At 38.0% G+C, this 16765-nt stretch overlaps 1 protein-coding gene across 1 annotated transcript in view; it reads right to left on the bottom strand.

The window, feature by feature from the left end:
• The window catches only part of LOC133331299 (ubiquitin-like protein 3), a gene marked incomplete at its 5' end in the record, with an annotated part of 40000 nt that extends 23498 nt beyond the window's left edge, over nucleotides 1-16502 (bottom strand). Inside the window, one exon of the mRNA XM_061539697.1 lies at nucleotides 16394-16502. Within this exon, the coding sequence (XP_061395681.1) occupies nucleotides 16394-16502 (109 nt within the window). The remainder of the gene's footprint in view (nucleotides 1-16393) is intronic.
• Nucleotides 16503-16765: the final 263 nt, after the last annotated feature.

The following is a 16765-nucleotide window of genomic DNA, read 5'->3' as shown; positions in this document are numbered from 1 at the left end:
TTTAAACTAAATTCAGTACGCAATGCCAAATTTCGTGAAAATCGAAAGAAATATAGGGCCTTTGGTGCTGCACTAATATAAAATCGGACGAAAATATATATGGGAGATATATCAAAATCTGAACCGATTTTCATGAAACTTAACACACATCATTCTAAACTCAATTCAGTACGCTATGCCAAGTTTCGTGCAAATCGAAAGAAATGTAGGGGCTTTGGTGCTCCACTAACATAAAATCGGACGAAAATATATAGGGGAGCAATATCTAAACCTGAACCGATTTTCATGAAACTTAACACACATCGTTCTAGGCTTAATTCAATACGCTGTGCCAAATTTCGTGCAAATCGATAGAAATATAGGGGCTTTGTTGCACCATCTACCTAAAATCGGACGAAAATATATATGGCAGCTATATCTAAATCTGAAGCGATTTTCACGAATCTTAGTACACATCACTTCATACTCAAGTCAGTACGCTATGCCAAATTTCATGCAAATCAAAAGATATATGGGGACTTTGGTGATCCATTAACATAAAATCGGACGAAAATATAAATGGGAGCTATATCTAAATTTGAACCGATTTTCACAAAACTTAACACACATCATTCTAGGTTCAGTTCAGTACGCTATGCCAAATTTCATGCAAATCAAAAGATATATGGGGACTTTGGTGATCCATTAACATAAAATCGTACGAAAATATATATGGGAGCTATATCTACATCTGAACCGATTTTCAAGAAACTTAACACACATGATTCTAGACTTAATTCAGTGCACAATGCCAAATTTCGTGCAAATCGAAAGACATTTAGGCATAGTACCCTGTACCACAGTGTGGTGAAGGATATAATAAAATCGTATTCGATTTATAAAAGTCGTTCCAAAGGATGAGGAATCTCAAACCAAGTTCCATTCGTCAAGGATCCCAAATTCCTTTTTATTATTGTCTGAAATATTCATAACAGCTATGACACCCAACAACAGCAACAACAATTTCCCATTTCAAGATCTTTATCTAGAAAAAAATAAATATTTTATTCTGCCAAAAAGAAATCTCGTCCACCATAATTGCAACTTTGAACTTGACTATAAAATATTGTGTATATGTATGTGTGTGTGTTTACATTACTTGATAAATCACACACAAGTTTTTTTTTATATAAACACACTATTTTGCTAAAACACCATCATTTTTGGGTTTCTTGGCCGTCGGATTGGGTTGGTTCGATGGTGTTGGTTGTTGTTCATGGCATTGCCGTTTTTCGATTGCGTTAGAAATAATTTAATAAATTATTGTAATTAAATTGAATAACGCCACTAAACCAAATATCAGCAGCAACAACAGCGACAACAACAACAACAGCAAACATAGCAGTTTGAAGCAAAATCAACAGAAAGAAGACCCCCACCGAGCAACGAGCGAATGACTATTTATTAGCAGCAGAACGAACGACAAGCAGACAGGCAGGCTGCCAGAACAGAACACAATTTTTGTAGATTCGTCATAGTCTCCTCTGCTGCTGCCGTTGTTGGGTATGACGCATAACACTCTCGCCTGTTGGCTGGCCGGCTGACTGGCTAGCTTTGGCTTTGCTTAGCTAAAAACAATTTGAAAAAGCTGTTCTACATATGGATAGATCTAAATGAGAGTGTATGTGCCTGTGCGTGTGTATTTGTGTGCAACTATGACGACTATCCTAATTGACCGTCTCTGACCAACAAGTCAATATTTCTCGATTTCCATTTAGTAGAGTGGGGTGTGGTGGGCGGCAGCTCCCCCTCTGCTAACCCCATCGCACACATGCATATAATTACACTGTCTGTCATAACATAACAACAACTGCAACACACCACACAAACAATAAAAACTCACAACACCAACAGCAATTTATGGCTTATAAAGGCAGGGTGATGGAGTTGGGGAGAGAGAGAGAGAGGGAGAGAGGCAATCTAATTGAGAATGGTTGTTTGTAAACAAAAATCAAGGCGTTAACATTGGCGCCTAATGAAAGCCTAATTGTAATTGCTAGGCTGTTTTCAACAGTATTTGTGTGAGTGTGTCTGTGTACAATGTATGTATGTATGTGTGTGTTAGTGTAACAGTTGTTTAGCACTGTTGTATTAATTAAAACCCAATTATCTGTGACACAGTTTAATATAGTACAAATATTTGGTTATAAAAAATGTTATAACATAAGGGTAAAATTATATGAACCATCCAACAGGGCCGGCCAATTTGTATGGAGCCGAAAAATGCGATTAAACCCCTAGGGTGATTCTATGGACAATTCTAAGCAACTTTGGTGAATTGGTGAAGGAACCATAGGTCTATCTCGATTTTCGAGTCTCCCACTCTTCAAAAAATGATTTTTCCCTAGACCAATGGTTTTTCAAAAAAATTTCCCAAAATTGATAAAAAATCGAATTTTTAGTCAAAATTATGTTATAGGGAAAAATCATTTTTCGAAAAGTGGGAGACTCCAAAATCCAGGTAGACCTATGGTTCCTTCGCCAAAGTTGCATAGAATTCTCCATAGAATCATCCTAGGGGCTAGATTTAATCGACCAAAAATTTGACTGACTTAACGATTCATCTTGAAATGTGTGGTGAGGGTCACTCTTATTCCGAAGGTGTTAGATAATTAAATTTTGAAAATTGGTACTAGAACGGCAGGAAAAGTACTAAAAAGTACTAATTATGGTACCATTTGTATTATATTTAGAGCTAGAGCTCTGAAATTTGAATTGAGGGTCATTTCATAGAGTGTAGAATGGATGTATCAAATCGTTTTTGCAAATTTGAACTATAAGTATCCGAAAAGTACTAAAATGTACTAAATTTGTTACAATTTGGTAGCATGTGAACGGATAGATCTAAAAACTTCAAATTTTGAATGCGAATCAAGTTTTAGAAGTAGGATCGATATTAGGAGGTGGTTTTGGAAATGTTTAGTCATGTATACGAAAAGTACTAAACGGTACTAAATTTTGTACAATTTGGTGCTGGAATCCTTAAATTTGAAATTAATATTACCGTCGGAGTATAGAATTGGGATATGTAGGTAGTTTTGAATATGTGTACATATGAGTATGAAAAGTACTAAATGGTACTTTATTTGGTAACATTTGGATTTAGTTAAGCGGATAGAGCATGCAATTTGGGAAATAAGATTACAACTACATTGTAGAATTGAGGTATGTTAGTAGTTTGGGGGAAATTAGTTAGTATCACTGTTGGGGCGTAGGGGTATGTAAGAAGTTTTGAAAATTTTTACTAACGTGTACTAAATGTTACTAAATTTGGTACAATTTGGATTGACGTTGAACTAATAAAGCTGGAGCAGCGAAATTTGAAAATAAGATTTCCATTGGATTGCATTATGTAGGTGATTTGTATTTAGGTATAGTAAATTGTACTAAATTTGGTACAATTTCAATTTTTGGTGGACCAATAGAGCTAGAATCCTGAAATTTGGAGTAAGATTCGCTATTGGATGTAGGATTGGGATATGTAGGGTATTTTGAAAATTACTACTAGTGTACTATCGGGTGCGTCGATAGAGCTTATGTGTATTAAATTGGTTCACCCATTCTCCAATCTGGAGTTACATTTGCCCTGGACATTACATTAAAATTCTGCTAGGAGATTTTAAAGCAAAAATTGGAAAGGCAAATATTTTTGGCGTCAACCATCGGAAAATTCTGCATCCATGAAGTAACATCCGACAACGGTATGAGATTGATTGACTTCGCCGCAGCAAAAAACATGGTAGTTAGCAGCATCAAGATTCAAGCATCTCGATATACACAAGGCCACCTGGATTTCTCCCGATCAAACAACCCAGTGTTTTAGACGTTCGATCGATCCGAGGAGCGAATATCGATTCGGACAATTACCATGTTGCAGCCAAGGTTCGCACCCGTCTTAATGGAGCAGCAAAGGTACGATCCGCTCAATTTATCCAGTTGCTTGACTAAATCACTCCTTGTCCCGATAATAGTGTAGAAGCACAATGGCAAAGAATTTCCTACTCCCTACATATCGCAGAAAAAGCAACACTTGGGTACCTAAAACCACCATCAAGAAACCCGTGGTACGATCAGGAGTGTCGTAATGCTATAGAGGCGAAAAACTCAGCGTATAGGGCAACCCTGCTGACAGTAGCAACACGTAATGCGATGGAGAATTATCGCGAGAAAAGGAGAGAGGAGAAACGTATTTCAGAGAAAAGAAGAAAGAATAAGAAAAACGTGAGCGTGAGCAAATCAAGTTGTACAGGAGTCAGAATGAAGTCCGGAAATTTTACCAACGAGTAAAACACCAAACCGAATGCACATCCTCCTGTAGAGATGAAGATGGAAACGTGGTGACAGTTACAGATAACGTTTTGAGGATCTGGAAGGAGCATTTTGCAAAGCTTCTGGTATCAAATAGTGGCGGTGAAGAAGATACCCCAGAACCAGTAAGAGATGGTGGTATAGTGTGTATACCAACTTGCCAAGATGTGGTCAGAGTAGCAATTAATCGTCTGAAGAACAATAAATCAGCAGGTGCCGATGGTTTATCAGCCGAACTATTCAAGACCGGTGGTCAGATGCTGGTCAGGAGCATACACCAGCTGATTAGTATAATTTGGCAAGAGGAATACATGCCCAATGATTGCAACCTTAGCAACGTGTATCCCGTGTACACGAGTGTATACCGTGTTCCAACTATAGAGGAAAAAGTCCCATCGCATAAAAAGTGCTATCCTGCGTGCTGTGTAAACGACTGAAGCCAATGCTCAATGACATTATTGGACCATACCAAGCGGCTTCAGACTTGGTAAATCCTGCCCCAAATCCGGGAAAAACCCACGAAAAATACATCGACACATTCCCCCTATTCGTTGACTACAGGTCAGCATTCGAAAGCCCAATCCGTTCAGAGGTGTTTAAAGCTATGTCTGCGTTTGACATTCCTGCAATATTAATACGGCTATGTAGGGTCGGAAATTAAATTTCAGAGCCCTTCAATACCAAACGAGTATTCAGACAAGGTGTATGTTTGTTGTTGTTGTTGTAGCAGCCCTATTGCTTTTACACAACGGGCTGAGGTGACAGACGTTGGCCGAGTAAGACTCGGGTCGTTTCGGATCGTAGACCCCTCTGTCGTGGAAACGTGGTGTATGTTTGTCGTGGGACCTGCTTAACATCCTGCTGGAAATATTCATACGAGATGCAAATGTGATCAGAAATGGCACTCTGTACACCAAACAACACATGTTGCTCGCCTACGCCGATGACATCGACATAATGGGTCAAACATTGAGAGCGGTAAAAGCCACCTTTGAACAAAGTGAGTAAACGGCGAGAAGACCAAGCTGATGGTATCAACGCGCAAGGCGTCCATTAGACTCGGACCAAATGAGGAACTTGAGAACTACAGCTTCGAGGTAGTCAAAGATTTTATATACCTTGACATCGCCACAATAAAAACGAATGACATCAGCTTAGAAATCCGGAGAAGGATAGTGTTAGCCAACGGATGTTTCTATGGTCTAGGTAAGCAGGCCACCTTTCGCCATACCAAACTCACACTCTACAGGACGCTGATACTACCCGTGATGTTATATGGATCCAAAGCATTGGTACTTGCGTAAGCAGATGAGGCAGTTCCTGGAGTATTTGAGAGAAAAATTCCCAGGAAAATCTATGGGCAGATCTGCGCAAAAATCGACGCTCCTGGAAATCTTTTTTAAGCTCGGCTTATGAACTTAGCTGTCATAAGCCAGCTAAGTAAGTAAGTAATATTAAAAGCCAGTAAGGAAAGCAGTAAAGTCGGCCTGGGCCGACTATATGGTACCCTTCACCACTTTGGGTATATTCTACATATGTATCTTAACAGACGTCGCGTTTTTGTTATTTATCTATATCTGAACCGACCAGAGACTAATGTATATTACTTCAGTACGTTGTGTCAATCGGCCTAGCTATGGATCTTTTCACGAAGCTCAGCAACATCATTCTAGACTTAATTCAGTACCCTATATCAAAATTCGTGCAAATCGAAAGATATACAGGGACTTTGGTGCACCTATTACATTAAATCGGACGAAAATATATATGGGAGCTATATCTAAATCTGAACCTGTATTCACGAAACTTAGCACAGGTCATTCTAGCTCTAATTCAGTACGCTACGACAAATTTCGTGCAAGTCGAATGATTTATAGAGACTTTAGTGCACCAATTACCTAAAATCGGGTGAAAATATATATGGGAGCTATATCTAAATCTGATCCGATTATCACGAAACTTTGCACACATTATTATAGACGCAATTCAGTACGGTATGCCAAATTTCGTGCAAATCGAAATATATAAAGGGTCTTTGGTGCACCAATTACCTGAAATCGGATGAAAATATATATGGGAGCTATATCTAAATCTGAACCGATTTTCACGAAACTTAACACACATCATTTTAGACCTTATTCATTACGCTGTGCAAAATTTCGTGCAAATCGAAAAATATATAGGGATTTTGTTGCCCAATTGACATTAAATCGGACGAAAATATATATGGGAGCTATATCTAAATCTGAACCGATTTTCACGAAACGTAACACACATCATTATAGACCTTATTCATTACGCTGTGCCAAATTTCGTGCAAATCGGAAGATATATGGGGACCGTTTACATTAAATCGGCCAAATATATATATGGGAGCTATATCTAAATATGAACCGATTTTTCCCAATTTCAATAGGGTTCGTCCTTGGGCCGAATAAGTGGCATGTGCCAAATTTCATCCAATTCGGATCATAAATACGACCTGTACTTTGTTTACAATTTAACATGGACAGACGGACGGACATGCATAAATCGACTCACATGCATAATCGACTATGCATATTCTCAAAAGGAACCATGGGTCTATCTCGATTATTTTTGCCTGTTACAAACACATGCACAAAGACATAATACCCTGTACCACAGTGTGGTGAAGGGTATAAAAATATTTTTAAGGACTGTCATAGTCCGAATAGGTCTTCTATAAATACCTTCAACATATATTCTGTCGAAAGTCTTAAGGAGGGGTTTCTATCTTGAGGAGGGGTTTCTATCTACAGACGAAGTGTAGGGAGGGCTTTTATATCTCCAAAGGCTCCATTTATAACCCTGACAAAATTTCATCGGTTTCTATTTATTGAAGAAATTAAATTCGATATAAATTTAATTTTTATTTATTTAAAAAATTGGGTCCTATTTACAATAAATAATAAATATTATATTGGCAAACAACAAATTATGGTAACGCACAACAACAACACGAACCAATTCAACAACTGACGTCGATGATGGTCGGCCGACCGGGTGTATTTTATTTGCCATATCATTAATGAAATGGCAAATAAATTTGATACCTAGTTAATATGGAAAGTTAATTGGTAAATATTGGGCGCCAAATAACACAAACACAGCCAACCCACCCATACCACCAAACAAAAAAATCAATGGGAAACAGTTGTCAAAGTTGTTGTTGCAATAATGATTGTCATTAACAAAGTTGTCGTTTTTGTTGTTGTTAGTGTTGTCATCGTTACATAATTGCCCGCCTGTTTCTCAAACAAAAGTTTTTTTTTTGTGAGCTTCGAACAAAAGTGGGCGATTTTCGTCACCTGCGATTGCAGGTAATTGTCGGCCTAGCTGCCAGCCTATTTTTGCTCACCCACCATTCAAGAAGCTATGTATCGCTGCTGATAGACGTGTGAATAATGTTGATTATATTAATTATCCGCTTAATGTAATTTGAGCTCATCATCGTCATCATCACATGTGGTCTTGATTGGTTGGTTGGTTGGCAGGCAGATAGAGGCGCAGGCACGTTAATGGCCTTAATTTCACTGGAATAATAATAACACCAGATATATTTATCCAGGCAGGTGTGTGACAGTGTGGGATTTATTTCTATTCTTGGTAATAATTATGGGTGTAGGGGGGAGGTCGAGGAAGCGATTAAAATTTTCTGCAGAAAATAGATAATCGGTTATTAGGAAATTGAATGTGTATTCCAAATGGAAAATAAATAAATGAGTGGAACTGGAATGCGGATTTAAGATAAGGGATAAGAAAATTTTTTCAAAAATATCAAAGTTTCGGGACTTTAAAAAAATATTTTTTGAAAAGGTTTGGAAATACTTGGATTTTACAAAAATATTTTGAATCCATTATAAAGCTCATGAAGCTTAAGGTTAAACAAAGCTTGAGGGTGGAAAATCCGTGGAAATTTTGGGGGAAAACACTACAAATACAACTACTACGATTGCATTGGGTGGGGATTTTTCCAGTTCGGCTTCAGTTGCGATAGGTGCGGACTCCAAGAACGGCATTCGCGATAAGCTTTTTAATCTAGAGATTCTCATTTATATTCATATTATTTAAAAATGACCCGGGAATTTTGGGGTAATTAATAGTCGGAATTTTTTGTTCCTCGACTTGCACATTCACATACGCGTTTCCATGTGCTAAACAGTGTGGCTGAAGATTTCGAAACTATATTATCATATTCCACTCGGACAGGGACTACAAGATCGACGAAGGTCGATGTCCAACTATAATACTCAACGTACAATATGTAAAGAAATCGATGCCATCTGGAGGGTGGGAATACAGAAAATGTGTAGTCCGAGGAACGAAGATAGTTGAAGAAGGGAGCAAGGATATTGTCAAGCTTAAGACAAGAAAGAATCACCTATTCGGGGCACAGGATGTACCAGAGAACAAGAGTAATAAGGCTGAAGTTCCCTCCACTTTTTTGGAAGCTGCGAAGAGGATTAGGTCTCCGGAAGGCTAGACTTTAATTTTTTGTCCTTTCTAGGACGATAAGAAATCGATGCCATCTGGAGGATGGGAATACAGAAAATGTATAGGCTGAACACTTTCGGAGACGACACTTAAACCTGCAGAATTCCCTAGGCCCCTAGGTTGTAAACAGTCTGTTAGATGATTTCATGGCTGAAATTTTCCTATTCTTCGAATGGAAGAAGGCTACAAATTAACAAAAAAAAATTGGTCCTCAACCTTTCACATATTATACAAGAATCCGCATACAAATTTACAAACCTTCCACATATCATACAATAATCCGCATATGTACGAGAGAGGTAGAGGTTAAATTACTCCGGAGATATGACCCACCCAGGGAACTCCATGTGTCGCTCTACGGGGTTTGAACAGTCCCTCCAACTTGGTGAATTCTCTAGGTCCCTAGGTTGTAAACAGTTTGTCAGATGATTTCTTGGCTGATATTTTCCTATTCTTCGTATGGAAGAAGGCTACGAATTTACAAAATAGGTCCCCAACCTTTCACATATTATACAAGAATCCGCATATGTACCGGAAAGGTAGAGGTTAAATTACTCCGGAGATATGACCCACCCAGGGTAACTTCCTGTGTCACTCTACGGGGTTTCGACAACTTGTACTCCACGAACGACCAATGTAAGACCGACAGTGGAAGAAGTGAGCAAGAATATTAAAGAAGCAGCTATTCGGGGCACATAGACATATACTGGCCAGGATAAATCAGAGAAACAAAAGGCAAACAGACGACAGATGCCCGCGAGGATAAGGCTGAAGTTACCTCCACTTTTTTTGGAAGCAACGAAGAGGATTAGGTCTCCGGAAGGGAAAAACTGCGAATAAAAATATTTTCCCGTTGGCTGATTCAAAGTTCAGAAAGGATGCAGCAGGTGTAGCGCATGCAGTGAAGGCAACGAAATATTGGAACATTTCCTATTCCAGTGCTCAGCCTTTTCAATTTTTCGAATAAAATTCATTTTCGGCCAAAATGACATGATCGGATGTGTGTGAAAAAGACTGAGGGACTTCACTAAGACTACAGACTACCTAGATGTTTCTTCTAAAATGTTTATTGCTAGGACGCATTGCAGGCCTCTACTGGTTCTGAAGTGTATGTCCTATTACGAACTTGTTGTGGGATAATCCTGTACGATTTACCAATACTGGCGCCTTTGTCTGGCTTCAGTAGCGGCACCAACTTGCCCATTTTCCAAGTTTCGGGAACAATGTGGGTGGCTATCGATAAATTTAGGACTTTATTCAGATATACTCTTCGAACCAATCCTCTTGGTAATTCCTCAAGACTTTTTTCGCATTTTGTGGCGGAACAACCCTGCCCATTGTCTATGCTTCGGGAATTAACTGGATGGCCTTTGTCTGGCTTCAGTAGCGGCACCAACTTGACCATTTTCCAAGATTCGATAAATTTAGGACTTTATTCAGATATACTCTTCGAACCAGTCTTCTTGGTAATTCCTCAAGAGTTTTTTCACAATATGTGGCGGAACAACCCTGCACCTTGTCTATGCTTCAGGAATTAACTGGATGGCTATCGGCAAATTTGAGACTTTAATCAGATACATCCTCCTCGAGGAGAAGAGACATTATATGAAGACCTTCGTTGTTCTTCAATTGTCTTCTTCAGCCTGCAGCCTATCTTCAATAGCATGTCAGCCTTGTACATTTTTTGGGGGAATGATCGGGTATTTGACTCCCGGTTCATCCTGCTATTTTAGTATTACGATAGAAATTCCGTCTGACCTCGGTGCTTTAGATGACATTGGCAAAATCATCCATCGTGAACTGCGGTGATAACTTCTAGGAATAAGAAAATCGAATTTCGACTAATCAATTTAACGACTATTTGTATTGAAAAGTCAAAAAGCTAAATTGAAATTTTGATCTTTGGATAAATCTTAACGCCGACATCCGATTTTCATCATAAATACTTGTTTTATTATCACAAGACCCGCGCATTGCAATTTCATTCTCTGTCCTTTTCTAACAATTTAATAACAATTTCCTGCAAAGCCTTTCTACCATACGCTTTAAAAATTGCCTGACCTTAGTTAATAAATTTCAGATTGGGAGCAAGGAGAAAAAAAATTAAAACTTTAAAGAAACTATGGCATGCATGTGTTTGCTCTTCACACACACACACACCCTCGAACACTTAGCAAACTTTTTTTTAATACACCAAGAAATTAGCAAAACTATATGTTGCCACCTTTTGCCCTTTTCTTGTCCGCACACATATTCCATTTTTTTTATTTTCAAAACACCCACAACTATTTTCTTGCAATGCCAAGCTGTCCACCAAGCAGCTTAAAGTTTTTTTCTGTTGCTTGTCCACTGATTTAAGTCCTTAGACATGAGGTTTTGTTTTTTTGTTGTCATTTCATTCTCCACAAATGATAATCCCTACAACAGACACTAGATGACCTACCTTGAACTGCTTGTCAGACTGGTGATGGTTGCAGGTCTAGTCGTGGCACCTGAGTGATGCGTGCGTGGGTGATATGGGGTTTTTTGAATGAATGGTGAAGAGAAAAATTACAAAATACTAACTTGTCATGCAGTGAACATGTTTTGATTTTCTCTTCCCAAAGAAAGGGGGAAGGGGGGAATGGAAAAACATTTTAAAATGATTTAAATGTGTGCTTTTTAATTTTGTGTAAGGTTTGATAGTGCTTAATAAACCGAAAAATTTTGGGGTAACTTTTCCAACCGAAACGTGTCCACCTGTGGGCGTTATTTCTGTAACTCCTACAGGAAAATAAAACTTGCAACTAAAGAAAGGATTTCTTGCTAAAGAAAATAACAAATAAACATTTTCGAGGTATTTTATTATCTCAGAAACCGATATATTAGGTTACCCCGACATTTGTTGGAACTAAGGATACATACCCGAACGCAAACCTCGATTTTGTAACGTGTCAAAAGCCACATACATACAAAACGTCACCCATCATAGCAACGACCTCGCATGACGTCCCCATGAGTACTAGGAACGAGTGCATAAGCATTTACTCGCGTCAGCTACTCTATCATATAATTCTCATTTACGTTGTGACTCCGCAAACTGAAGTATTTCACTTTCATCTACTGAGGGCGGCTTGCCAATTGCATAGGCTTCCTATTTTGTGTTGTGAATGTTCATTGCACTTACGATTATTCACAATTCTTTTGGGTGTCTACCGATTGTGGCGGCTACATAAATACATCCATACAGAGGCTTCGGCTTACTGTTCCACACAGTGACTTCGGCTTACTGTTCCACTCAGAGACTTCGGTCTACTGTTCCACACAGAGACTTCGGTCTACTGTTGCACACAGAGACTTCGGTCTGCCCGATCACCCGATCACCGATCACCGTTAAATCGTCGTAGCCGCTTCCGACATTCACCATTCCCGATCACCGTTGAAACATCATTGCCAATCATCGTTTCTGACTCCCGACAACCATCATTCCCGATCACCGTTAAATCGTCGTAGCCGCTCCCGATAATCACCAGCATATTAAGCCATCCGAAATCAATTATTTGTATCGCATATTTATATATAAACACACTAGTATTAAAATCAATAAACATTAGATTTTAACCCCAAAAGGAAGACATTAGTCTTTTTAATCAATAAGGTTTTGTGGGTCCCTATGGAGACCTTGGACACGACTGGGCTAACCTCAGCCAACGAGAAAACCACGTTACAATTTTAGACTTTTTGATTTTTGTTACTGACCAAAAAGAACATTTTTTATTTTTCGATTTGTAAATATTGACCATTTGTGAGGGAGTAACCAGAAGGTGTGGACCAATTGGTCCCTTCATCGGACATCATTTAGGATTGGTAATGATAATAAGTTGTGCCAGGTTTGGTTCAAATGGGGTAAAATTAATTTGTTGCCCAATTTCGGCTACATTTTGTGGGTGTGGTACCAGAAAGAGTGAACCGATATTGCCCAACTTCGAACATGAACTATATTTTGGCCAGACAGACATTTGTAATTCCAAATTGTCTGAAACGGATTTGGTCCAAAGAAACTTCGTATAAAAACGAACAAAAATAAGATGAGTAATTTTGCACCATGATATTGCGAACTCGACTCAAATCAGCGGCTTTTGAGAGGCCAAAACATGGAATTTATGTGTCAACTGCCAGTGACTTTTTTAAAACTCTGCTTAAGAATAAAGAAAAAATAGATGGTCACTGATATTCGTCGCCCGGAAATACTGTTGACGCTTCCAAATACCAGAGTGTCTCAATAGTAGCCATCTTACTTCGTTGCAGAATTACCAAACCACTTGCTGGATGGACGGGCCATTCTAAATTGGAGGTTTGGTCCTAAAACAATTGTACTCTAAAACCGAAATAAGCAATAAGGATTAGAGTTTAAAAAATAAAATACAGCAAACTACTTTTTGAGCCTTCGATGTTTATTGTCGGCTTTATTGTGAGGACAAACAAGAATAATTGTGGACCTCTTTTCCCTACCAACAAACATGACTTAAGTTTTATAAAAATATAACAAGTTCGAATCATTTTTTTAACGGATCTGGTCCACAGACACTTGGGGTATTAAACCGATATCTAATCGAATCAAAGTGTATATATCCTCATTAGCTTAGGTCTGATGGGATACTGATAGGTTCTAGGGATAAAATAACGAAAAGAACGATCGATGATCGATACTGTTTTCAACACATCGAAATATTTGTCGAAGACATCAGATCCCTCTGCCGGTTACAGTAGGCATTACAATATTCATGATGGACATTGAAATTTTGCACATACGCTGCTAATACTCGTAAGATGTTTGGAATTACAAAATACCGAACCATTTCAGGGATTTTGAAGTATCACTTTGCCACCGAATAACTGTAATTTGACATTTTGGGCTCTTGGAGGGTGATATACAATTTTTCAGGAATTTTGGTAGTGTCAGCCGCATCTTGACACGGATGTGGCTTTAATTTGACATTCTGGATTCTTGGAGGATGTCATACGTTGCTTGAGGAAATGTTCAATGTAGGTCACACCTATCTTACATATTAAGGTCACGCCCTATATGTCAGTACTTTGGCATTCAGGGTTTCTAGAGGGGAAAACCATCTTCACCCCAGATAAATTTGAATATATGTATGTGCTATGGTGAAGTCCACATACCAAAGTCCCGACTATTTTCGATATCTTGAAATTTTGATCCTTGTGTGTACACAGCGTCATATAAAATTCACTCCTTACTTTCGATGTGGTCATTGCTTTGCATTCATGGTTCCTGGAGGGAGAGATACTTCTCTGTAGAAAATTTACATAAATATTGGTCCATATTCTGACATGTTCGGAATTATGAAGTTTTCGGTCAATTTTCCAACCGAAGAGACTGATAATTTTGCATTTCGTATTCTAGGAGGGTGAGAACAAATCTTGCGAAAAAAATTTCCTGTATTTTCAATGTTTTACTAGAATTTCCCCCATTAAGTGATCGTAGTGTGGCACTTAGGGTTCCTCGAGGGAATTTATGTCCATATTCTGTCATAGCTCCTCCCGTCCTCATATAATGGCTCGTTCCATATTACCGTTTTTTAATATTTATGTCACTAATTTCAGAAATGTTGTCCCTCCTCAGGGGCCAATAATTTGTTTCCTATCAAAATAAGTTATCCTCAGTTACCGAGAATTTTTCCTAATGCCAATTTTTATCCAATACAAAAAGGTCGTTCCCTATGAGTTTGGCATTTTCAACAACGGTAAAAATAATTCTCAAATAAATGAGGACTTTCCTATTGGAAGAAATTCTCTTATGTGGCTAAAGAATTTATTCTAATAGGAAAAAGTGATGTATTTTTTCTAATAGAAAAAAGTCATACTCCGTTCCTTAAGAATTTATTCCAATAAGAAAAAGTGATTCTCAGTCATTGTGGATTATTTCCAATTGGAAAATACCTTTCTATTTTAAAGGTTTTGACAGCATATTTATATTGATGTGACTGTAATTTGGCATTCTGTGTTCTAGGAGGGTGAAAACAAATCTGCCGAAAAAAATTTTGAATAAAGTCCATGTAAAGGGAAAGGTCCCATATTTCCTGTACTTTGAAAGTTTTAATCGCATTTTCTACCGAAGTGTCTTTTTGAGGTAGTTAGGGTTCCAGGAGGGAGAAAAACATATCTGCTGAAACTTTGCGATATAGGTATATATTTTGACAACGGATATGTCCGATATAGGTCCATGTTCCGACATAGCACGACATATGTGTAATTTGGCATTCCGTGTTTTAGATGGATTAAAACAGATCTCGCGAAAATATGGATATATAAGTCAATGTGAAGGTCCCCGCCCATTTCCTGTACTTTGAAGTGTCTTTTTGAAATATTTAAAGTTCCAGGAAGAAGAAAAATATGTTTGTTGAAAAGTTGCTATATTTCGACATTGAAAGTTTTAGTCGCATTTTTCCACTGAAGTGGCTGTAATTTCGCTCTACGGATTCCTGGTGAATAAAAAGCTACCTTCCTGAGTCATAACAGATATACAAAGGTTCCGTATAGTTTTCGTAAACATTAAGATCCTAGGCAAAAAATCCAATAAAAGTAAGGCCCCGATCGATATAAGGAAATTTGAATGCACATTACATGGTTAGGGTATACAAGGTTCGGCCGCCCGAACCTAGGGACATTTTTACATTCTATGTTTTTTTAATAAAAGTTCCAATAATAATTCTCATTTTTAAAAATCCGATAGCTCTTATCGTATTTATGTCATATTTATTTTATGGTTCGCATCATTATTAAAATGCCTGCGGCCTATGTAAGTACCCCATTCCTTTGACATTTGGTGACATTAACATATATTTTAGCACTGCAATTACCCATCAAGCTGGTGGCGTTTGTGGTTCTGGCTGTTCTTTAGAAAAACAAAAAAAACAAAACCTCAATTTACATACATAAATGTCAAACAGAACCGAGGCACTGAACAACAAAAACAATAGCAGAGGAAGGGAGAGAGGACAACAAAGGGGGAAAACGATGAACATAATTAGAAAGTGTACCCAAGAGGATATTTACAAAACATCACATCAACTGTAGAAAAGTGAGTGACTACGTATGTATGTATGTATGTGAGTGGGTATGAGTGTATGTAAATGCTCTTTGACCTCTTGAGCCCAGCCTTTAGTTGTTTTTGTGTGCGTTTTGCAGTCTTTATATGGGCTATAATGAGTATGTGCCTGTGTTTGTGTTCGCAAATTTGTTTGTTGTTGTCGTCGACATAATCATTGCCGGCCATTTGGCCTTATGAAATGCAAATGATAACAATAAGGTGGCTCCGCACGCCAAAAGGGAAATATATTTCAATTCCCTTCGTTCGTATCGTGGTGCGGAACACGACAATTTGCAATTTTCAAAATGTTTATTTAGAGAATAACCTTCTGGGACGATTTTTTTCTTGCCACATAATTGCCATGATATTATCAGTAAATTATTTATTTTTATTTTTTTTTTTTGTCTCATCACTTGATTGTGCTGCTTGCTTGCTTACCTTCTGGCCAATTGTCGAATACTGTTTGTGCTATATCACCAGCCGAATCCGTTGGATTAAATAGGAATTCTTTTGTTTTGCCACTGACAAGTATTAAACGTAAGTTGATCTGAAATGGAAAAGAAGAAGAGGGACATTAATGAAATGTGAATAAATTCATATCAAATTATAACATATGGGTTACTCCATAATAAGTTCTAAGAAAACCAAAATCACATTCACTTTTCTTAAATGATCAAGTATGGTTTTGATTTCTTTTGATATTTTATCTCCCCTCTACCTTAAGAGGTTATATCGTTTGCCACTAAAACTATGCTCAAGTCAATCAAAAGAATACTCCATAAAAAATAAATCGAATACCACCAAAAGTTT

The sequence above is a fragment of the Musca vetustissima genome, unplaced genomic scaffold, assembly GCF_032173495.1.
Source record: "Musca vetustissima isolate MV318-11 ecotype Yass unplaced genomic scaffold, APGP_CSIRO_Mvet_v1 utg91729, whole genome shotgun sequence".
NCBI classification, from domain to species: domain Eukaryota; kingdom Metazoa; phylum Arthropoda; class Insecta; order Diptera; family Muscidae; genus Musca; species Musca vetustissima.
Note: the sequence above shows the minus strand (reverse complement) of the source record. Positions and strands in the feature narration are given on the sequence as shown.